General features: G+C 47.5%; 1 protein-coding gene across 2 annotated transcripts in view; it reads right to left on the bottom strand.

The window, feature by feature from the left end:
• LOC138274915 (ly6/PLAUR domain-containing protein 2-like) overlaps positions 1-24857 on the bottom strand; it is an 80252-nt gene that overhangs the window by 50775 nt on the left and 4620 nt on the right. For both annotated transcript variants that reach the window (XM_069219036.1, XM_069219044.1), the window contains exon 2: positions 9356-9475. In XM_069219036.1, coding sequence (XP_069075137.1) covers positions 9356-9475 — 120 coding nt within the window. The remainder of the gene's footprint in view (positions 1-9355; positions 9476-24857) is intronic.

Below are 24857 nucleotides of genomic sequence, written 5' to 3' on the forward strand. Positions count from 1 at the left end.
GCCCTTACTTCCTAGGGCCATAGAGAAGGCTGGCCAGAGTAAATGGAAAGTAGGGTTTGCAGTGGCCAAACTTAAGGTCCATCACAAGTAAATTTAGTGGGCAGGTGTCGGAAGCTAGTCTGGTATGAGGTGGGTACCTATGGTACTTACACCTTATACCAGGTCCAGTAATCCCCTCTTAGTGAAGTGTAGGCAGTGTCTAGAAGCCAGGTTCTCTAGAGGTAGCTGTGGATGAGCAGCCAAGGCTTATCTAGGAGACATGCAAAGCTCATGCAATACCACTGTAGTCACACAACACTCAAACATATGAAAGAAATCACACAGTGTTACAAAACTAAAAGGTACTTTATTTTTAGTGACACAATGCCAAAAATACCACAGAGACTATACTTCCTTAGGAGGTAAGTAATATACACAGTATATACACTAGAATGCAGAAATATCTCTAAAAACAGTCAGAAAACAGTGCAAATAGTGACAATCACAATAGGTTGCAATGGGCTTCGAGGGGAACACAAACCATATACTAAAACTGTAAAATGCAAGAGTAGGTTTCCCAATTAGACAAGTGTAGAGGAGTGCTGGCAGTGTCAGAAAACACCAAAGGTAAGTAATAGAACTCACCCCAGAATCCAGGAAAACCGGAGTAAATCACAGTATGTTTCCTGAAACACACAAGACGTTGTGATAGAAGATTATGCAAGAACCAGAAGAGACTGCAAGACACCAACCATGGATTCCTGTACCTGAAGACCTTCAGCAGGCGCCTCTCTGCAGCGATGACCGGTGGTGTGGGTCCCCTCTCCAGAGGACGAGCGTGGATCCAGCAACACATATGGTTGACTAAAGTGACCCTGACAGTCCCAATGCCCAGCTGTCCAACTTTGGTGAAGGGAAGAGCTTGCCTTCACACGCAAGACAGTACCCTCGTGCACAGCGTGACTTGCAGTTGCCAAGGCTTGTGTGCGATCTTCCAAGAAGTTCTTCATACACAGCACAGCTCAGGTCCCCAGCACTCCACCCTGTGACGCACAGCTTCCTGAGTGGTTCTCCGGTGGCGTGGAATCCCTTTGTGTAGTGCTGCCTGGGACTCCATTTGCACCTCCTTTGTCACCGTGCTGTGGGACTCCTGTGCATGCTGTCTGGTCTTCTGAGGGCTTTCTGAGATGATGAGAGTCACCTCTATCTCCTCGTCCTTGGTAGAGGCCACCAGGTCCCTCCTCCTCCTGGGCAGTGCCATTTTTCCACTAACTGTGAGTTTTGCATGAGCCAAGGCATGTTGGTGGAATCCAGTGACATAAATCGGACTGCAATCATTCATCCAGCGTGCAACATCCTCTGCACCAACCAGGAACCTGCATCTGTCTTCTTGGAAGAAGGGGACCAAGTCCAAGAAGTACTGAGGAGTCCAGGGAGAACAGGAGCCCCTGCTTACCAGGATGAATGTGCAAAAGAAGATCCAGCAGTGAGAAAACAAAGTCATTTATGCTCCCAAGAACCGGGGCACTGCCTGAAGCCCCCTTAGGGTGCTTCATGTCAACCGCCTAAAACCTTACTATGACAGGGCTGACTTAACCCTGATCATGGCAACAGATGAGGGGCAGGAGGAAGAGAGTGATCCTCTCCCTGACCTCTTCTCCAACACTGAAGCTTATGGCTTAGTGGAAGGAGTGGTTCTTGCAGACTGCCTTACAATACTGAGCAGAAGGAAGACTGTAAAAATCTCCTAAGTCAGTTTTCTGAACTCTTCTCACTCACACTTGGGACAACTACTTGGTGTGAACATACAGTTGACACTGGAGACAGTTTTACCCATCAAAAGTAAAATTTACAAGCAACCTGATGATGTCAGAGTTTGTGTAAAAACAAAAGTTCAGATAATGTTAGGCCTTGGAGTTATTGAGTCTTCTGATAGCCCCTAAGCCAGCCCAGTGGTGCTTGTCCCCAAACTGCATAGTAAAGATGGAAAGAGAGAAATGCGGTTTTGTGTGGCCTATACGGGTCTCAATACAGTAACCAAAACAGATGCTCACTTATACCCAAAGCAGATGAGCTAATAGATACACTGGCATCTGCCAAGTATCTAAGCACCTTTGATTTGACTGCAGGTTATTGGCAGATCAAATATCCAGAGGATGCTAAACCAAAAATTGCATCTTCAACCATAGGGGGGCATTATCAATTCAAAGGTATGCCCTTTGGCTTGAAAAATGCATCTGCCACTTTTCAGAGGCTGGTGAATACAGTCCCCCAAGGTTTGGAAGCTTTCAGTGCAGCATACTCAGATGTTATTGCTGTCTTTAGCTGCACCTGGGATGAACACCTGGTCCACCTCTGGAAAGTTTTGGAGGCTATGCAAAAGGCAGATAGGGCAGGGGAAAGTGGTTTATCTGAGCCACCTGGTAGGTGGGGAACAGATTGAACCACTACAGGGGAAGATTCAGACCATTATGGACTGGGCTCCCCCTACTACTTAGACCCAGGTCAGAGTATTCTTAGGTCTCACTGGGTATTACAGGAGGTTCATTAAGAAATATGGCTCCAGTGTTGCCCCCTTAATAACCTCACCAGAAAGAAAATGCCTAAAAAGGTATTATGGACAGCTAGCTGTCACAAAAGCTTTTGAGGAGCTTAAGCAGGCAATGTGCTCTGCACCAGTCTTGAAGAGCCCAAACTACTCGAAAAAAATAATTGTCCAAACAGATGCTTCTGAATTAGAGGTAGGGGCTGTACTATCACAACTTAATTCAGAGGACCAGGATCAACCTGTTGCTTTTATCAGCAGGAGGTTGACCTCTAGAGAAAAGCATTGGTCTGCCATAGAGAGGGAGGCCTTTGCTGTGGTCTGGGCCCTGAAGAAGCTGAGACCCAACTTGTTTGGGACTCACTTCATTGTTCAAACAGACCACAAACCACTATTATGGCTTAAACAAATGAAAGGTGAAAATCCTAAATTGTTGAGGTGGTCCATTTCCCTACAGGGTATGGACTTTACAGTGGAACATAGACCTGGGAGTACCCACTCCAATGCAGATGGTCTCTCCAGATATTTCCACTTAGACAATGAAGACTCATCTGGGCAAGGTTAGCCTTATTGTAACTCATTTGGTGGGTGGGGGGGGTTGTGTAGTTAAGTACCATCTTTCTTGGCATGTTACCCCCATTTTTATGGGCGAGCGCAAAGTGCTCAGTCCATTCTGTAATCTCTCTTTGGGCTTCAAACCACGCCCATGTCACGTCAGTCACTTACATTGGTTCGTAGGCTTGCCTTTTAAAATCTGCTTGCTTTCATTTGTGAAAGGCATGCATATATCATGCCTTTTCCGGTGTTTAGCCCACCTACACAGCACCAGTAACTACTAAAATCCCACGAGGCTCGATGTTTTCAGCCTGAGGTCCAGACATCTGTTTATCTTCCACGCAGTGCGATCGCGCTGCATTTTACATAGTGCGATCTCACTGCGTTTTTTTTCTTCTTTACAACGGTAACCACTCATAGCCCTGTAGTGGTCCTCGGGCACCAGCACAATATAACAGTGGTCGACACAACTTGTGGGTTCAAACCAGAAAATCATTTTCAAGAGCTTTACTATTTAAAATATGTGATCTTGGGTCTGCTCCAAAAACATAGGAATGTCGGAATCGGACTCCTGTTTGCACTTTCAGCAGCTATTCATCACAGTCAGCCTAAGCCATGCCCTCTTGACAGGAATCTAATAAGTCGTGCGTATAATTTTACACAGCGTAGCTTGTGTCCTGAGGCTTCTGAATATAAAAATACGTCTCATCTCTCTGGGGTTTTCTCTGCAGCTACCACTACTGCCAACCCACAGACAGGCTTCTACCCTCCTGGGGTCAGGGCAGCCCAGTCCCAGGAAGGCAGAACAAAGAATTTCCTCTGAGAGAGGGTGATACACCCTCTCCCTTTGGAAATAGGTGTTACGTGCTGGGGAGGAGTAGCCTCCCCCAGCCTCTGAAAATGCTTTGAAGGGCACAGATGTTGCCCTCCTTGCCTAAGCCAGTCTACCTCAGTTCAGGGAACCCCCAGTCCCTGCTCTGGTGCAAAATTGGACAAAGGAAAGGGGAGTGAGTATTCCCCTGTCCATCACCACCCCAGGGATGGTGCCCAGAGCTCTTCCAGTGTGTCCCAGACCTCTGCCATCTTCAATCCAGAGGTGTGAGAGCACAATGAAGGCGTCTGAGTGCCAGTGCCAGCATGTGACGTCAGAGACCCCTCCTGATATGTGCTCACCTGACTAGGTGGCCAATCCTCCTCTGAGGGCTATTTAGGGTCTCTCCTGTGGGCTTTTCCTCAGATAAAGGCATGCAAGAATTCACCAGAGTTCCTCTGCATCTCCCTCTTTGACTTCTGCCAAGGATCGACCGCTGACTTCTCCAGGACGCCTACAAAACTGCAACAAAGTATCAAGAAGACTACCAGCGACATTGTAGCACCTAATCCTGCCGGTTTTCTCGACTGTTTCCTGGTGGTGCATGCTCTGGGGGCTGTCTGCCTTCACTGTGCCCTGGAAGCCAAGAATCTCCAGTGGGTTGACGGAGTCTTCCCCCTGCTAACGCAGGCACCAAACTTCAGCTTCACCAGTCCCCTCTTATCTTGACAAGTGCAGTCCCTGGAACACAGGTGGTGGATCCAAGTGACCCAGACAGTCCAGTGGTCCATCTTTCCACATTTGCCAGAGGTAAGTCCTTGCCTCCCCTCACCAGACAGTAATCCTGTATACTGCGTGAACTGCAGCTGCTACGGCTTCTGTGCACTTTTACAAGGAATCCTTCATGCACAGCACAGCCCAGGTCCCCATCACTCCGTCCTATATTGCTCAACTCGCTGAGTTGACCACCGGCTTCGTGGGACCCTTCTTTGTAGTGTTGAGACAACCGGCTTGCTCAGTTTTCTTGAACCCATGTTCAAGTACTTCTGCGGGTGCTGCCTTCTTGTGCATGGTCTCTCTATGTTGCTGAGAGCCCCCTCCGTCTCCTCTTCCAAGTGGCGACTTCCGGGTCCTTCCTGGGCCCGGGCAGCACCCTTGTTCTTCAACCGCGATCTTTGCAGCTAGCAAGGCTTGTTTGCGGTCCTTCTTCAAAGAAACAACTCCAGTATTCCATAGGACATCTTCTGTGCAAAGGAAAAGTTCTTGGCACCTTCCGTTGTTGCAGAATCTGCAGCTTCTTCCACCCGGAGGCAGCCATTTTGCACCTTCATCCGGGGGTTAGTGGGCTCCTGCCCCCCGGACACATCCGTGACTCTTGGACTTGGTCCCCTTCCTTTACAAGTCCTCAGGTCCAGGAATCCATCTTCAGTGCTTTGCAGTCAGTTGTGCTCATGCATCTTCCTTGAACTTGATTTCGATTTGAACTGATCCTCAGAACTCCCATGCCAGGGCTACCCTGAACAATTAGGTATGCTCAAACACATATAATCCCAAACAATAGGGCCTCCATTTTGGCCAGCAGTGTGAACTGTGGGCGCTCGGTAGCAGGTCAGGGGGTAAGTGGGCCCACAGCACAGTGTGTGCATGTTTTTCAGCGTGTGCGCCACCTGATTCACAATATCATATTGAGTAACTTAATACAGCTTCATAGTTTAAACAGGCAATACTAGCAATCTTTGACAGCAGCGCCCGTGACCCAACAGATTACGGGGAGCAATCCTGCCTCCGGTTCCTGCATTGTTAGTCAATGTATTCCTAGAGTAGCATTTCCACTATTTGCGGGGTTACCTCTGGCAGTGCATCAGATAGAGTTTCACTGGCCAAGGCCTCCAACTCCGATTCAGTGTGCTGCTTCTTTCTTATCTGCAATATTTTCAGACCTTCATCCATCCATAATGCTGTGCAGCGGTCAATACCTGTTTCTGCTCTAGTCTCGTCTGGGCTGGGGTAGGCTCCCCTTTCACTCTGTCCATTCCAGGCTCTTGTTTTTTTTTCCTGTTACACTTCCCTCTCTGCGGCCGGTTTGGGTGTGCATTCGGGGATGAAGACTTGGAAACCTCATACGGGCGCTGTTCCACCCAGTCCCAAGCATCCGTAGTTTCCGTAAAGAAGATGCTGGTGCCATTGGCTAGTACCTTGAGTCTGGCTGGGAACAGCAAGTAGTACGTTAGTCCTTCCTAGTGTAGGCGCTTCTTTACTCCCACAAAGGAAGCCCGCTGTCGCTGAACAGCAGCTGTGTAATCCGGAAACAAGTAGATGTGTGAGTTTTCATATTGAAGCGATGGTGCTGTGCATGCCTTCTGTTCTTCTTTATCCCTATAATTAAGAAGGCAGATCAGCACCAGTCTGGGTGGCGTTCCTGGTGGCGGTCTGTGGGTTGGAACTCTATGTGCTCGTTCTACAATTTAATGTGGAGACAATGCTTTTGTTCCCACGGTTTGAGCCAGCCAGGTCTCAAAAAATGCTATGGGGTCTAGTCCTTCTGCCCCTTCTGGGAATCCCACTATTCGAATATTGTTCTGGCGGGATCGTCCTTACGAAACCTCCACCCAGTGCTCAAATTCTCTGATCTTACCAGCGAGGGAGCTAACTTTCTCCTCCATTTTTGTTAGCAATGGTAGTACTCTTTTAGCTCGCTCTGTGTTTGCCACTCTTGTGGATAGTTTCCTCAGGTCTTCCCACAGCAAGCCTACCTCCACTGACACCGCATCCATTCTATTGCACAAGTCTTGGAGAGTGGTCGCTATGGCTTCTAGGATTCTGTCCAATTTATCATCATGAAGGGTGACGGCCAGATCCACCTCTACACTCCTCGTCTCCAAAAAGCTCTGAAGCACCTTCACTGGAACCTACTCTCTTCCCCATAACGCCAATCATGTGGTTGGGGCACAGCTCCTCTACAACAGCACCTCACCACCAGCGAAACAGCTTGATAGTGATGCATTGCCTGTTGTTGTCTGTTCCTACTTTAACATCCCAGCATGCAAACAGACAATCTGTCCATGTAGTACTGCAATATCCTACTCCTCTCTGCCTGCATTACTTGTGCCCCTCATGGCCAGTTTTCCACTTTATCTCAATGTTATGCCATACCAGGGGGTCTCCGTAAGTACCTCCAGTGCCATCCTCACCTCACCCATATCTCATGCAGTGGTGCAGTCTGTCCTTCCTCATCTGGGAGACCTGTGGCTTAGTAGTGGGTGCTCCACATTCCCCGTAGTTCAGAACCAGCAGGGGAGTTGGGGGGCCCTCCTCCAAGGCGACGTCTCTCCGTCCACCTCCTCTGGGTGCTATGGAGACCGCAGGGACTGCCAGGAGGATAGATAAATGATCAGTGTGTGGAGGAGATGCCGCTTTCTCAAGTCTCCCCGTGGTCCCCCCTCCTCCTCACCACAGCTCTGCGTTCCCCAGTCATTCCTGCCTCCTCTCCTGCATGTTGCGGGACCACGGTTCCAAGGAGCTTAAAGACAGCAAGGGAGGCAGTAGGCGAGTCCCCCGCAGGCCCCCCTACCACGCCGCATCCAAGCCTTCTCTCGGCTCATGCTCTATGTGGTCTTCCAGGGCCCCCGCACCTCAGGCACTCAGCTCCACCGCTCCCCTCAATGGTCATGTATGGGGAGCACCCCAATTCAGCAGACGCCAGGTCAGGTAAGGAGCTCGTGTAAGACGGGGATGTACCCCTCGCAGGACTCTCTGCAGCCCCCCTCCTCATTGCGGTTGATATGCCCTCTCAGTGTACCGCACACAGGCCGCCTCTCTCTCCTCGCATCATAGCACGTGGCAGACCCGACAGTCCACTGCGGGCAGTGCCACTCTCAGAGAGGACCCCCAGCCATTTCAGGATGCTTCGCAAGCTCCCTGAGTCTTGGCCACTCTGCGCCATCGTTCTCCCCAACATTCGGCTCCTATGGAGCTGCATTATTTCCCTAAGTTGTGAGTCAGGTGGCGGAGCTCTTCTCAGTTCAGTCCACCATCTTGCAGTGTCAGGCCACACCCCCCAACTTTCCTAAAACCCCTTATCTGAGCTTCACAGCAAATACCTTAGTTTAAATGATCAGCAATGGAAAGATACAACTGGAATCCATTTTTCATAGAGCATTTCAGTAGGTGTCAATTTATTAGGAATCCTACAGGACAGCAGGAGTCCAACAACCAAAAGTCCAAAAGCGAAAAAAAAAAAACTTAAGGGTGTCATGGGGCAGAATCCAACTTCCCACACTCAAATGTACCAGTTTAAGTCAAAGGTTAATGTAACCCTCACGTTTATACATACCTCTAATGTAGCCACTTTTTTCAATTTATTTTATCCCAAGAACATTTGAGACAAGATAAAGGCACGGCAGTCAGCCTCTGAGAGTACACCAGGATCTAGTACGTTTTAGACTTAAGATCTTGTCTTAGGAGAATGTTTACCATTTTCTAACTTTGTTCAGGGGCAGTATTTTACATTCCTTAAAAAGATAGATCTATGGATGTCAGTTAGAGGTAGCCACTGGCTACCCCTTGCCTCATGGGCCCTGAAGGTGGAAATGGCAGGAACAAGAAGTAGACAGGACTGTAAAAGTAATGGGCCTAATTCACAAAGGTAACTTTAGACCAAAAGTCTAAATTTAGGCCAAAAGTCTAAACTTAGTCTAAAAGTTTAGACTTCTGCAGCACCACTTTTCTTGCACCCATTAGACCCACTAATGCCACCATGTGTGCTTCATATTTAAAAAACAACACACCATGGCAGTAGTCAGGGGGACTAGCATTCTAAATGTTTACATTAGTCCAGTGCTTTGCAGTATTAGCGTCAAAGAAAAAATTGATGCTAATCCTGCAAAGCACCCATAGGCCCATTGAAAACAATTGGAGCCTTTTTAATTTTAATGTCTGCTTCTAGCAGGCGTTAAAAATGCAGATAAATTTGAAGTCTTTGTGCCATTTTTTCGTACCTCCCAGTGCAGGAATGCTCCCCATGCATACATTATGCCTGGCGCAGGCATAATGTGGCACAAGGGGTTACAAAGTGGTGCAGTGCAAGCATCGTCCCACTTTGTAAATATAGCATAGAGTTTTTGGCTTTCCCACACCACTTTGGCATAAAAAAAAAATTACACTAATGTGGCATTGGAATGGCACTAGGTTCTCATAAATATGGGCCTTAGACTTTTGGTCTAAGTGTGCCTTCGTGAATTAGACCCGATATCTATTTTCTGTTGCTCTGTCCTCTTGCCTTACTTCAGCAACAGAATGGAAGCTGATAAGGGTCAATGGATAGCAGAAAGGGTGGTCTTTTTATGCCATTGTGGGGATCAAAGTGTATGTGACGTCATTTATCATATGCCAGTTGTTTCTGGGACTCCACATCCATCGATGCATGTCTGAAGTCATAGGCAACACACACTTCTATTTGTCCTTACCTGCTGAAATAGTGATGTTTGTTTTACAGAAGGTCTCTTTTTCGTTGCACGTGGTGCTTGTCAGACACCCCACGGGGCTCGCCGGCTCAGTGCATGTGAAGCAGTGCAAAGACGAGTGTGCTGAAAAAACGAAAGAGACACACACGGTATGAGACATATGCATGTATGCCAGTTCAGCTCCTATGTCTTCAAGGAGATATGTGTGAAATTCACCTACGGGGGTGTGGTCGAAAAGTATCTGTGGAAATGTGGAATTAGTAAAACCTGTCAATTTCTCTATGCGTGTAGGGAGTGAAGGGTAATCAAATGATTCTACACTGTCTGTAGCTACCTATAACCTACTTCACCACCAGAGCTCGTTGGCCTCGCTGCAACTAATGTCAGCTTGAACTGTACCTTCATGCGGATTGTTGCAGTGTGCTCAATCAGATTGGATGCAAATTCAAGTAAAGCACAATAGAATTCAGCCAGAAATTATAATACCACAGCCAGAACTTTGCTAAGTGGAATCAGGATTTATTTTGCAAAGAAGAACAAATTGCACGCCTTCGGTAACTCCTTTTCTGGTAGAGACTCGATATCACATCACATTTCTCACCTTTGGAATTTCTCCCAAGCACCAGACTGGTTGGGGAGATTATTAATAGCAATTCCCTTGTGTGTCACTACATGGTGTTGTGGGGCTCCATGCTGAATTCAACCCTGCCCCAAATGTGATTTCTGGACGCTATATCTGTAACACCTTCTTGCACTGACTTCAGTTTCTTTCAGATATCTGTGCCATCAGATGTGGAGCCCATAGAAAACAAAATATGGCAGTATGCAGATCTCTAGCTTGGAATCATATTAATGGATTGTATGAGCCCTTTCCATAGAACGGCGAGGTGGGTGGGTCAGTGAAGGATTTACAGTTATATCAAGTCTCTACCAGAAAAGGGATTACTAAAGGGGAGCAACATGTTCTTCTGAACCACAGGTTCCCCACCTTCTAAATAAATACCAAATCAGTATTTTCCCAGGTGGTGGCTCTAAGGAATTACTCAGACCAGGAAATTCTGCAGGACAGATTGGGCGAGGTGCCCATCAAACCAGTCAATAGTACTTTGTGAATGTACGGAGGCACATCCACATAGCAGCCTGACAGATTTCCAAGGCTGGCACAACACATGCTAGTGCAGTGATAGAAGCCTTTGCTCTGGTGAAGTGACTGCACAAGTCTTCTGAGGGCTGTTTCATGACTAGCCCATAGCAGACTGTAATGCATAGAACAGTCCTTGGAGAAATAATTCTCTTTTGCACTGATTTCCCCATTTTTGCACCAGAGAAACCCACAAACAGTTGATCGTTCAATTGGTGGCCTCTGGTCCAATTAATGTAAAAACTGAGGTCCCTTTTTGGATCAATGTGATGGAGCCATTCTTCTTCCTTGGATAGGCCATTGAAGGCCAGCAAGATGATAGATTGTCCAGTGTGGAGGGACGTAACCATTTTCAGCAGGTATGCCGCTGTTGTCCATAGGATGAGAGATCATATGTACCATCTCCAGCAGGATGCGGTGAGCCAAGAGGCCAAGCAGCCTCAGAAGCACTCTCATTGCAACCGAGGTCAAATTCTGGAACATCAGGATCACAGCCTGAATGTCCTGGATTCACTAAGGTGGAGGGAAGGCTCAGGAAAGCACTGTGTCCCAGATGGATACAATAAAGTGGAGCCATCGGTTATGAGTTAGGTGCGACTTTGTCATGTTGCTGGAAAAGCCCAATGATGTCCACAGGTCAGCTGTTGTCTGGAGGTGGTTCAAAACAGTTTAAGGGGAGCCCATCTTCAGTAGCCAGTCATTATCAAGGTATGGGAAGGCTGGTATTCCCAACCTGCCCACAATGTCTGTAACAAACACCCTTGTGAACACTGAGGTCAGCTGGTAAGGCCAAAAGGAAGCAAAGTCAACTGAAAGTGCTCTTGGCTTACCTGAAACTGCAGGTAGCTTTTGTGGAAGTGAAAGACGGGGCTGTGGAATTAAGCATCCTGAAAATCCAATGCCACTATCCAGATTTGGGGGTCCAGGGCAGACAGAACTTGGGCCCGTATAAGCAAAATGAACTTGTGCTTCAGGAGAAAGAGGTTCATAGGGCAGAAACCGATGATGGGGCAGAGAAAAAAACAGGAGTAACAGACGGTCCCTGATCTCTGATGCCAGCACTCTTACCATTGCTCTGTTGGCCAAGAGAGCTCTATTTCCTAATCAAAGCATGGACAAGTGGTCCTCTTGTAGGTGTTGAGCTGCAGGTGACTTATCTGGAGCATGTGACAGGAAGTGTAGGGAGCAATGGTGTTTCACAATCTGAAGTACCCATTGGTCAGATGTGATGCTGCTCCGCCTGGGGGGCTAGAAGCTGATTTGGCTTCATACCAGGTGACTGTGTTCTGCTGCGGACAAATTCAAGCAATTTTGTGGCAGTGACAGGAGGGATTGCTGCGATTTGGGTACATTGTTGCCTCTAGAAACTTTAACACTGTCGGCATGCTCCCCACCCCCTACCTCAAAAAAACTGGAAAGCCTGTTGTTGCTGAGGTATGTACTGACATTGCCTCTCGTGGCATTCCCTGCTGAAGACTGAAAAGAGGCAAGTTTGTTTGGGAAGCTGCCGAGCAGAAGGAGCTAGTCCTAAAGAACAAGCAGTGGCTTTGCTCTCTTTCAATCGTTCTAAGGCTAAATTCACTTTTACTACAAATAGCCTAGAGCCATTGAAGGGCATTTCTATTAGAAACTGATGGATGTCACAAGAAAACCCTGTGGAGCTCTGAGCAGGAGTTAAATTCTCGCGCAGTGAAGTCACGGAACGACGCAGTGAAATGTATGGCTTTTCCTGAGGGAACTCCTACCTTGTATACATTATGCCTTGTGCGGGTAGAATGTGACGCAAGGCTTTATAAACTGATATATTGGGCCCAATGCGTCAGTTTGTAATTGTGGAGCAGTGTAAAGCACTTCTTGCGCCACCATTGCGTAAAAGAAAATGAGGTGACCATGGCACAAATTCCTTGTAAATGAGTCCCCAAGTTTCAATAGCCTTAATTCCCTCTGAGACCTCCTTATGCTACCAGCCTACACATCCTGTCTCTTTGTCTCACTCTTGCAGGTTCTTGTTTATCCCTTCTTTCTTGCTTTGCCTCTTATTTCCTATCTCTCTCTTTCTTCTTTCTTCTCTTTTTTATGCAATTCTCTCTCTTCCTCTGGGTCAATGCCTGATGATAGTTCCTAAAAATGATTGCTGATGCCTGCTACCCACACCACTGGCACAAATTAAGTACTAGATAGAATCTGTGCATAAAAAGGCCCACTTGTGGATCTCTCCTGTGCTGGTATAAAACACCTGTGTAACATGGAAATGTAACACAAAAGAATAAAGTCTGGCACCTGGAGGGCAAAGTGACTCTTCCTGTTCAAACATGGATCTGTCTGATGCTGATGCTGTGACATTTGCAGCCATGGAAAAGCATGTTAGAGGAAATGGCAGCCTTTGTGGAGCTCAATGGGAAGAGTCAGGTGCAGTGACCAGACATCATTTATTCAGAGGCTCAGTTCACAGATGTGATATGGGGCTTCAGAGACTGGTGAGTGAATGGAAGAGTTGAGGAGCAGTGGCAAGGATACTCACAGATTTTGCGGCAAAGAGACAACGGACAGGTTCAGGTGTCGGATCATTCTACCAGGTAAGAGGATTTGTTGGAGAAGGCCTGGATTGCTAAAGTACAGGCTCTTGGAAGAGGGGATATACTGACAGCAAAGGCATTGGTAACGTGTATGTCAAACAATCGACTGCAAGGTATGGCAGAAGATTGGAACTCAAAGTGGCTTCTTATGGTATGGAGGTGCTGATATTACACGATTGGACCATACAGAAGAGAATAAAGTAAAAACCTATAGATCTAGATAGAAGGCTGCTGCAATGATGATCTGAAGGAATGTCCAGATGATATGACAGGCATACTGAGGTCACAAGGGCACAATCTTGGCGTGCCTCTCATATAACAACTATAGCAGCATTGGCACGACTTCGGACCTGCCTGACCACTATTTATTTTCTCTGTACAGCTGCAAGCTTCCAGATTTTTACCAAATCCCCACATGCAGAATAGCTTGTACATTCTTGACCCTAGATCCAATGAAATAGCAGTCCTTTCAATGCAGGGCTCAGTCTTCACTACCTGTGTCCTGATGTTGACACTAGACTTATGACTGGGGCGAAACACTGTCAACGACACCTTGCTTCCTTGTTCCTGATAAAGGATGTCCTTTCTACAATTTATATCACTTCTGCAAACTGGTACCAGCCTTTGGATATGCGCAGTCTATATCTCATTTATTTGTAATTATATCCACCACGTGGGCACCTTTTTCACTCAACACTACTTACATAGATGTTTTAAGTTTATCAGATTTCCAATATAACCAATATTATAGTGATCTTTCTGGTATTTGTGCTTTTTGCTTTACACTGTGTTTGTAATTGATTCTATGTGTGCTATACTTTGCATTACCTTTTATGATAATTCTCATCAACAAAACAAACATTCTTATGGTTTTATGTACACTGGCATTGAGAATCAGGATAATTACAGGCAACGTTAAGTATTCGGTAGAAAAGGACAACCCAGTAGAAGGTGACAAAGAGTCCCTTGGACAAAATGCAGTAGTGATAATGACCTTTGCATTGTAAACTGGTGTATATCAGATTGGCAGACGTTAAGTCTTGGTGTTGAAGATGTGGCATAGCAGCTGTGGTTGAACTACTAATTGTAGGAAGACCAAAATGATTATCATATCGTTACTCCTCTTGCAACCACAAAACAAACCTTTGAATACAGCTCAGAGTATGTCCCAAGAACAGTGCAAAATTTATGTCCAGTTGCAATATTTCTGTACCGGTTGTAGACTAAGCTGTTAAGAAGAATATAGAGGTATCTGAAATTGTTTATTTATTTGGAATTCTATGGCAAGTGCACTCAACCCCAAAGGGTGATAGAACTATTTACATAAGAGGAATGGATTGTGCATAAGAACATTTTTGAATAGTATTATTTTGTCTGATTTCTACAGGTCACTGTCCTTGTCGACTTCATTTTAGTAAGGTGTTACATTGCTGAGGTATGTGAGTATTCTTCATATAGTCAGTAACTTCTCCCCATAGGGGGCCAACACCCAGCATGGCTCCCTGGATCTTGTTGTATTTTGACTGACACCATTGCAGTAGATTTGTAGTTTCCTTAGTGGATTTATGTTTATAGATACAATTAGAGTAAAATATGATCACCGTATGTGCAGGGTTTCATCAAGAGGTCCCCTGTTGACTACTATGACACTTAGGGCCTCATTTACAAAGCTTTGGCGCAGGCCAACTTTGCATGCCTTTTTCTGTGCAAAAGAAAAGGGCAGGAATGTGCCATATCTAAAAGATACAGCACATTCCTGTCCTATTTGCCTGCGCTGCTGCACAAATTGCTGCTACGCACCAACACAGGCACCCTTGACCATGATGCAAGCATGCCTGTGTTGCGAGATGATGGATTTTGTGCAGGAAGGAACACCTTCCTGGACAAAAACAATCATAAGAGACGTTTTCCTCCTTCTATATGTGCCACAGAAAGAAGAAATTAACAGGGAAAAATATTGTTATTTCTCCCAGTTGCACCACCCTGGTGGCGTAGGAAATTGACACATTCTCAGGTTTACTAAACCTTGTAAATCTGAGAAAGCGTCGGATTCTATGGGTGTTGCGTCGGAACACCCACAGCAACATCCATGGAACACCCCTTTTACACAGAGTAAGGAGTGAAAGTGGGCCATATTTAGAAGGCCATGAAAAGCCACGCAAGGTGGCTCTGCAAGGCCTTGTAAATATGGCCCTGCAGCCTGCGCTGCCAGTGCATCTAAAAAGGTGATGCAGATGCAGCACAGGCCGCTTGTAAATGAGGCCCTTTGTTTTGCTCTAGCCCACCCTTTGCACCAGCTTGTACCATTCCATAAATATGGCGCCCGGCTGGTGCTCAGGAATGGCACAAGCAGGTGCTAAACTTATAACTGCGTTAGTGCAGTTTGCATAAAAAACTATACATATGCCCTGAATCTTTTTGCCAGATGCTAGGGATCCCCTACAGCCACTGTCCACTGCTCTCTCTTGCTCACTAAGAGGATGTCGCCCTTCGAGTTGAAAGTTTCATTGCAGAAGCCAGAGTGGCAGGCATACATCTAGGTTTGTATATATGTCTGGTCAGCGAAAAAGTGTGCTAACATTTTAGACTGGAAGTCTCCTATAGCAGTAGATGCAAACTAAAAGGAGGGGGCAAATCTGAAACAGATGAGCCCTATTGTGAAAAAATCAATCCTTCCCTCTTAATGTGCTAATTTCAGACCTCAAGTCTTCAAGCTAGGACATCCACTGAATGATGAGCTACTATTCAAATTCATCAATGTAAACCACTGATTCATCACTGTAGTGCTGACTACCAATATGGCTTTAGCACAAAGACAGCCACTTCATGGGTTCTTAAGGATTTTCAGGGACACTCATTGCAAATTGGATGACTTTGACCTTTGTCATCCATATTGCTTGACCTATCAGCAGCACCTTATGCTGCACTGGTATTTATATAGGGCAAATCTGGTTAGGAAGCAATGATACACTGTGCATAGCATGGTGGGATGGGAGATGATTTGATGGTGATCATCAAATGGAAATTACACATATCCATTTAAAAAATGTGAGACACAAAGGGATTCTGTGATTTGCCCAAAATCACATGGTATTGAGCCAAGAGCTGAGGCCAGAACTAGATCCTGGTTCCAAAGTCAGCAGATCTAACTACTAGCGCACATCTACTTCGACTGTCCGCCTTAAAAGGCAGCAAAACCATCTGGATCCCAGAATTGTTTTTCTCAATTAAACCCCAAAGTGGTTTGACTTATCTGGCTCATATGTAAACAATTGGTAAAGATTGGCAATCTCTTGGTCAGTTTTGAATCTAGCTATTCGATTCTGACTACCAGACCTCTCAGCCACAGAGCGGACTCTAGAGTCAGCATAAATCAGTGTGTGAAAGACACTTGGGCCCATATTTACAAAAAATTGACGCAGCGTGGTCCGCAAGTCAGCTTGCTGCACCATGCTGCATCATTAGTAAAGTGCAGGGATGCATCGTATTTGCAGCAATGCAACGCATCCCTGTACTTTCCTCTGAGCTGGCGCACAATTGGCTGCCTAGCGCGGTGGTGCAAGGGAGTCTGTGTTGCAGGGATGATTGTTTATGTGCAGAAAGGAACACCTTCCTGCACATAAACAATCATTAATGGTGTCTTCCTCCTATGTAAGCAACAAATGAGGAGAAATAATTATTTCTCCTCATTGCGCCACTTTTACATCATCCCTGGAGTGGCCTAGGAATCTTATGCATTCCTAGCCTTGTTAATCTAGGAACGCATCAGAGTCCATGGGTGTTGCATAGTGTTAGAAATGGGGTCTCTGGTTGACAGTCAGGTTACCCCCTGTTCAAGCAAGGACCCTCACTCTAGTTAGGATAAAAGAGAATCACCCTCAGCTAACCCCTGCTTACCCCCTTGGTAGCTTGGCAGAGCAGTAGGCTTAACCTCAGAGTGCTGGGCGTAAAGTATTTGTACCAACACACACAGTAACTTAATGAAAACACTACAAAATGACACAACACCAGTTTAGAAAAATAGGAAATATTTATCTAGACAAAACAAGACCAAAACGACAAAAATCCAACATACACAAGTCAAGTTATGATTTTTTAAAGGTTTAAAGTAAAAAGAGTCTTTAGGTAGTTGTAACAACACACTAGCGCTGCTAGCGTGTAAATGTACCTGGTTTGCGTCAAAAATAACCCCGCACGGGCGGTGTGCGTCGAAAATAACCCTGCACGGTTATATGCGTCGAAAACAACTCGGCACGGCGATGCGCGTCGAAAAAGCCAGCCACGCGACGGTCCGAAAGTCCTGCGGCGCAGGTTGCGATCTCTCAGCCTTCGTCAGCGATGCTGCGCGTCGTTTCTCCTGCTCCGGGCGTCGATTCTCCGGTCGCGTTTCCTGCGGCGTCGTTTCTCAGCTGCGGAGCCGGCGTCGCGTCGTTTTCTCAGCCGCGATCGGATTCGCGTCGATCTTTTCTCCGCACGGCGCTCGGTGCGTGTATTTTTGTCCTTAGGCTGCCAGCCTCTCCTTTCAGGGTCCCAGGAACTGGAAGGGCACCACAGAGCAGAGTAGGGGTCTCTCCAGAGACTCCAGGTGCTGGCAGGAAGAAGTCTTTGCTATCCCTGAGACTTCAACAACAGGAGGCAAGCTCTACATCAAGCCCTTGGAGATTTCTTCTTCAAGATGGAAGGCACACAAAGTCCAGTCTTTGCCCTCTTACTCTGGCAGAAGCAGCACTGCAGGAAAGCTCCACAAAGCACAGTCACAGGCAGGGCAGCACGTTTTCCTCAGCTATCAGCTCTTCTCCAGGCAGCGGTTCCCCTTGGTTCCAGAAGTGTTTCTAAAGTTTGTAAGTTTGGGTGCCCTTCTTATACCCATTTTAGTCTTTGAAGTCACCTTCCTTCAAAGGGGACTCACACCTTCTTGTGAAATCCTGCCTTGCCCAGGCAAGGCCTCAGACACACACCAGGGGGTTGGAGACAGCATTGTCAGAGGCAGGCACAGTCCTTTCAGATGAGAGTGACCACTCCACCCCTCCCTCCTAGCAGAGATGGCTAATCAGGAAATGCAGATTACACCCCAGCTCCCTTTGTGTCACTGTCTGGTGTGAGGTGAAAAACAACCCAACTGTCAAACTGACCCAGACAGGGAATCCACAAACAAGGCAGAGTCACAGAATGGTTTAAGCAAGAAAATGCTCACTTCCTAAAAGTGGCATTTCCAAACTCACAATCTTAAAATCAACTTTACTAAAAGATGTATTTTTAAATTGTGAGTTCAGGGATCCAAAACTCCACATGTCCATCTACTCTCTAGGGGAATCTACACTTTAATCATATTTAAAGGTAGCCCCCATATTATCCTATGAGAGAGACAGACCTTGCAACAGTGAAAACGAAATTGGCAGTATTTCACTGTCAGGACATATAAACCACATTACTATATGTCCTACCTCATCCATACACTGCACCCTGCCCTTGGGGCTACCTAGGGCCTACCTTAGGGGTGCCTTACATGTAAGGAAAGGGAAGGTTTAGGCCTGGCAAGTCGGTACACTTGCCAAGTCGAATTTACAGTGTAAAAATACACATACAGACACTGCAGTGGCAGGTCTGAGACATGATTACAGAGCTACTTATGTGGGTGGCACAACCAGTGCTGCAGGCCCACTAGTAGCATTTGATTTACAGGCCCTGGCACCTCTAGTGCACCTTACTAGGGACTTACTAGTAACTCAAATATGCCAATCATGGATGAACCACTTACATACAATTTAAACAGGAGAGCATATGCACTTTAGCACTGGTTAGCAGTGGTAAAGTGCTCAGAGTTGAAAAGCCAACAGCAACATGTCAGAAAAAAGTAGGAGGCAGGAGGCGAAAAAAGACTGGGGATGACCCTGCATAAGCAAAAGTCCAACACGACCCCCTACCAGCCTAAAGCCAGGGGAGAACAATCAATACCTTGATGTACTTCCCTGATTGGGGCGATAGAACAGGGACCCAGGCCCACAACAGCAGGGGCATGTTCCAGTTCTACGCCTTCCTGACTCCAGTTGGATCCCTCTGTCCATACTCTCAGGGCCCACTAAGCTACCCCATGGGGAACCCTTCTCCACATCTACAGACACCATCTGTGCAGCACCTAACTTTACTTTGCTCACAGATGAATTGCCATGGGCAGATAGTACCACCAGGGCCAACACAGTGGTGTTGCCCACTCCACCCCCGGGGTGTGACTCTCGCCCTCCCCCCCCCAAGGGCAACTCTGTCCACCAGGACAGCAAGCCACAGTGGCCCCAGACAACTGTCAGGGATGAGAGCCCGACCTCAGGCCTCTCTAACCACTGTGACTGTGGAGAGTGGGGGGTGGTAGCCCCAGGTGCCTGGCACCCTTTGACCACTCTCTCTTCCACCAGGTCAGGGATGTTAACCTGACCCTGGTCCTCCCCTCTGGGGCTCTGTACCCTCCCTGCAGAAGCGGCACCCCCAGAGTCAAAAACTGTCAGGGTGCTTGTAGAAGCAGTCCTGCACAATTCTTCCATCAGTGCAGGGATGTTAACCTGCAACTGATCCTCCAACCTGGGGTCTGTACCTTCAGGTTGGACCAGGGCCAGGGGTGAGGCTTCCCTCCCCCTGCCCTCTCTTCTGGGGTCCTGAACCACCCAACTAGGAGTGGCCCCCCCAGAAGATAACATGGTAGGGGCACTGTTAGCAGTAGCCCCTTCCTCCAGGTCAGGGGGGACACCCTTAACCTGGCCTCCCAATCCAGGGTCTGTACCCACAGACTGGATCACTGCCTGGCAAACCAGGACTTCCTGGGGGGCATACCTACCCCCTACCAGGTCAGAGTTTACCCTCTGAACCTGGTCATCCAACCTAGGGTCACCACCCTGCGGTTGAACCACTGCCTGGCACACCAGGACTTCTTTGGGAGCACACTTACCCCCCATCAGGTCAGAGTTTACCCCCTGAACCTGATCATTCAACCCAGAGTCACCACCCTGCGGTTGAACCATGGCCTGGCACACCAGGACTTCCAGGGGGGCACACTTACCCCCCTCAAGGGACACACTGTCCCGAAGGGCCATACAAGAGTCTGGCTGGCGCAGGTCTCCTGACCTCTGCCCATGTGACAGAGTCTGGATTCCCCCCAGCCCAGAAATGGTCTCACCAAGGTCATTCATGGCGGGCTCTGCTCTCAGAGCTGACCCCTTACCCTCCAGGTTCTCCACTGGGGTCCGCAACCCCCTCTCAACCCTCTGTCTGGACTTCTGCACCCCCTCACTAGGAGTGGTACTGCCAGACACCAGAACTGGTGGGACGCTGGCTACAGCCGCCCCCCCAAGTTCTCCTGACACTGTGGGGTCTCCCTCAACAGATGGCCCTATGGTACAGGCTAGGCTCCCCTCCTGGTGTTCCCGCAGGGAACCCTCCAGGACCTGGGACCGGATCTCGGGCACCTTGGGCCTCAACCCATCCCCATTCCCTCTCCTCTGAGACTGGACATGGGGTCCCTCACCCATCCCACTACACTGGGACCTACCTGGGACACTACAATCCTTCCCTACCTCACCTGGTTGGGAACTACCTAGACCACTCCTCTCAGGAGCACCCCCAAATGCCTCTTCAGACTCTCTGGTACTCACCCAGAAGTCTGCCTCCATTGTAAGCTCCCTGGGGTCAGAGAACTCACACTCCACCCGGTGTTGGCATAGCTCTGGAAAATAAGGACTAGACATATGCTCTCCAGCAATTACATCACTCAGCCCCTCACATGAATTAACCAAAGTACCCTTCACCCAACCATCCAGTGACTCTGCCTTGAAAAAGCACCCCACATCACCCTCCTGAGACTGGTGAGACAGTACCTGACTGTCCCTGACACTCAACCCACACTCTTCTGGGATGTTTTCACACTCCATAACCAGGACTTCTACCTGGGGGGAACCCCTCTCCCTGTCACTCTCACCTAGAGTCAGTAGAGTGTCCCTCCCACCAGTAGGAATATGACTCCCCATGCCAGTCCCCCAATCCACCTCAGGGACCCTGTGCATCACTGGAGCTACCTCATACCCCTGAACCTCCTGGCGTGTGTTAACTCCCTCCTTCAAGTAGGGCACCACCTCTCTGGGCATGTGCACTTCTGCAGCATCACTGGATATACAATTGTTGCTGCCACCATTCCAGCTGGACTCAGCCCTCATGACTTCCAGCTCTTTCAATTTAAGCTCGTAAGCATAAATCATTTTTTTAATCTCTAAGTTCCTCCTCCTTTCTTCCAACTCCCAATTGAGCTTTTTCATCTCCCATTGGAACTCCCTCTCTGCCTGTCTGTCCTGTAACTCTTCAGGAGTCAGACCCTTGGGTGACACCCTGCCATCCCTCCTGGGGACCCTCCCCCCAGGCGTAACAGGTTCCTCCACTACACCACTGTGTATCCTCTGCACTCCCCCCCCCATATTCTCCTCCTCTGTGTGCCTTCCAGCCTTCTTGATTGTCACCCAGGCCCTCTGTGCCTGTTGCAGCTCCCCCTCCCTGGTGGAGCTCTCAGTGGGACAGTCAAGATCTTTAAGGAACTGTTTCAATTGAGCAACTGAGTACTCCTTCAGTTTCTCCATTTTAAACACAGCTCCAGCTGTTGCATCTCCAGATTGAGACATGATGGTCACAAGTGCAAAGTTCCAAAAGGCAGAAAAAAAATAATTTCCCAATGAAGTAAAAAGAATCAGTCAAGGGATCAGCAAAATCATGGAAGTAGAATAAAAAGAGTCCTTAAGAGAAAAATCAAAAGATCACCAAACAAGTAGTATGTGGTCACGTAGTGGTCTGAGATCAAAACAGTAGTGTACACTTAATTACTGTATGTCAAGTACAAATACAAGTCCAATCCCGACCGCTGGTCACCAATGTTAGAAATGGGGTCTCTGGTTGACAGTCAGGTTACCCCCTGTTCAAGCAAGGACCCTCACTCTAGTTAGGATAAAAGAGAATCACCCTCAGCTAACCCCTGCTTACCCCCTTGGTAGCTTGGCAGAGCAGTAGGCTTAACCTCAGAGTGCTGGGCGTAAAGTATTTGTACCAACACACACAGTAACTTAATGAAAACACTACAAAATGACACAACACCAGTTTAGAAAAATAGGAAATATTTATCTAGACAAAACAAGACCAAAACGACAAAAATCCAACATACACAAGTCAAGTTATGATTTTTTAAAGATTTAAAGTAAAAAGAGTCTTTAGGTAGTTGTAACAACACACTAGCGCTGCTAGCGTGTAAATGTACCTGGTTTGCGTCAAAAATAACCCCGCACGGGCGGTGTGCGTCGAAAATAACCCTGCACGGTTATATGCGTCGAAAACAACTCGGCACGGCGATGCGCGTCGAAAAAGCCAGCCACGCGACGGTCCGAAAGTCCTGCGGCGCAGGTTGCGATCTCTCAGCCTTCGTCAGCGATGCTGCGCGTCGTTTCTCCTGCTCCGGGCGTCGATTCTCCGGTCGCGTTTCCTGCGGCGTCGTTTCTCAGCTGCGGAGCCGGCGTCGCGTCGTTTTCTCAGCCGCGATCGGATTCGCGTCGATCTTTTCTCCGCACGGCGCTCGGTGCGTGTATTTTTGTCCTTAGGCTGCCAGCCTCTCCTTTCAGGGTCCCAGGAACTGGAAGGGCACCACAGAGCAGAGTAGGGGTCTCTCCAGAGACTCCAGGTGCTGGCAGGAAGAAGTCTTTGCTATCCCTGAGACTTCAACAACAGGAGGCAAGCTCTACATCAAGCCCTTGGAGATTTCTTCTTCAAGATGGAAGGCACACAAAGTCCAGTCTTTGCCCTCTTACTCTGGCAGAAGCAGCACTGCAGGAAAGCTCCACAAAGCACAGTCACAGGCAGGGCAGCACGTTTTCCTCAGCTATCAGCTCTTCTCCAGGCAGCGGTTCCCCTTGGTTCCAGAAGTGTTTCTAAAGTTTGTAAGTTTGGGTGCCCTTCTTATACCCATTTTAGTCTTTGAAGTCACCTTCCTTCAAAGGGGACTCACACCTTCTTGTGAAATCCTGCCTTGCCCAGGCAAGGCCTCAGACACACACCAGGGGGTTGGAGACAGCATTGTCAGAGGCAGGCACAGTCCTTTCAGATGAGAGTGACCACTCCACCCCTCCCTCCTAGCAGAGATGGCTAATCAGGAAATGCAGATTACACCCCAGCTCCCTTTGTGTCACTGTCTGGTGTGAGGTGAAAAACAACCCAACTGTCAAACTGACCCAGACAGGGAATCCACAAACAAGGCAGAGTCACAGAATGGTTTAAGCAAGAAAATGCTCACTTCCTAAAAGTGGCATTTCCAAACTCACAATCTTAAAATCAACTTTACTAAAAGATGTATTTTTAAATTGTGAGTTCAGGGATCCCAAACTCCACATGTCCATCTACTCTCTAGGGGAATCTACACTTTAATCATATTTAAAGGTAGCCCCCATATTATCCTATGAGAGAGACAGACCTTGCAACAGTGAAAACGAAATTGGCAGTATTTCACTGTCAGGACATATAAACCACATTACTATATGTCCTACCTCATCCATACACTGCACCCTGCCCTTGGGGCTACCTAGGGCCTACCTTAGGGGTGCCTTACATGTAAGGAAAGGGAAGGTTTAGGCCTGGCAAGTGGGTACACTTGCCAAGTCGAATTTACAGTGTAAAAATACACATACAGACACTGCAGTGGCAGGTCTGAGACATGATTACAGAGCTACTTATGTGGGTGGCACAACCAGTGCTGCAGGCCCACTAGTAGCATTTGATTTACAGGCCCTGGCACCTCTAGTGCACCTTACTAGGGACTTACTAGTAACTCAAATATGCCAATCATGGATGAACCACTTACATACAATTTAAACAGGAGAGCATATGCACTTTAGCACTGGTTAGCAGTGGTAAAGTGCTCAGAGTTGAAAAGCCAACAGCAACATGTCAGAAAAAAGTAGGAGGCAGGAGGCGAAAAAAGACTGGGGATGACCCTGCATAAGCAAAAGTCCAACACGTAGGCACACCCAAAGCAACACCCATGGAAGGCCCCTTTCACACAGGCATGCGTGAAAAGAAGCCATATTTATAAGGCATGAAAAACCACACAAGGTGGCTTTATTTGACCTTGAAAATATATGCGGGCATACTGAGCAGCCGGAGTGTCAGAAAAGTGACGCAGAGGCATTGGCCGCAGAGGCTGCAGAGGCATTGTAAATATGCCCTCTGGTTCTACATAAAGACACCTATCAAAACTAGCATTTGCAATGCAATGGCTCTCGGATTTGCTCGACTTGGAGCTATTAGCTTTGTAAAGTCCTAACTGGACTTTTATTGCCACATGAAAATGAAAAGTAATACAGTTATACATAAGCGAACTGAGTTAAAGCACCACGCCATGAGCGTGAAGGAGCACACAAAATGAAACAGAAGTTAAATCGCAGTCAAATGTATCAGCAACTGTGAAGCGAGATCGCGCTGCATAGGGAAAAAAAAGTAGTTCAGAAACCATGCTGAAAACATGGAGTCTTGTATGTTTCCATAGTTGACGGGTGCACTCGAGGGGGGCTAAACACCAGAAAATGCATGATGTATGTATGCCTTTCACAAATAAAATCAAGTAATTGTTAAAAGGCAAGCCCACGAACCAACGAAACTGATGAGCATGTGGTGGGCGTGGTCAAAGAGAGATTACGGCAGGCTAGAGCGTTTGCGCACTCGACCCTAAAAATTTCTTTTTAACCCTCAGTTCCAGGTAGGTGAAAATCCAACAGCCTTC

Source organism: Pleurodeles waltl, chromosome 2_2, assembly GCF_031143425.1.
Source record: "Pleurodeles waltl isolate 20211129_DDA chromosome 2_2, aPleWal1.hap1.20221129, whole genome shotgun sequence".
NCBI lineage: Eukaryota > Metazoa > Chordata > Amphibia > Caudata > Salamandridae > Pleurodeles > Pleurodeles waltl.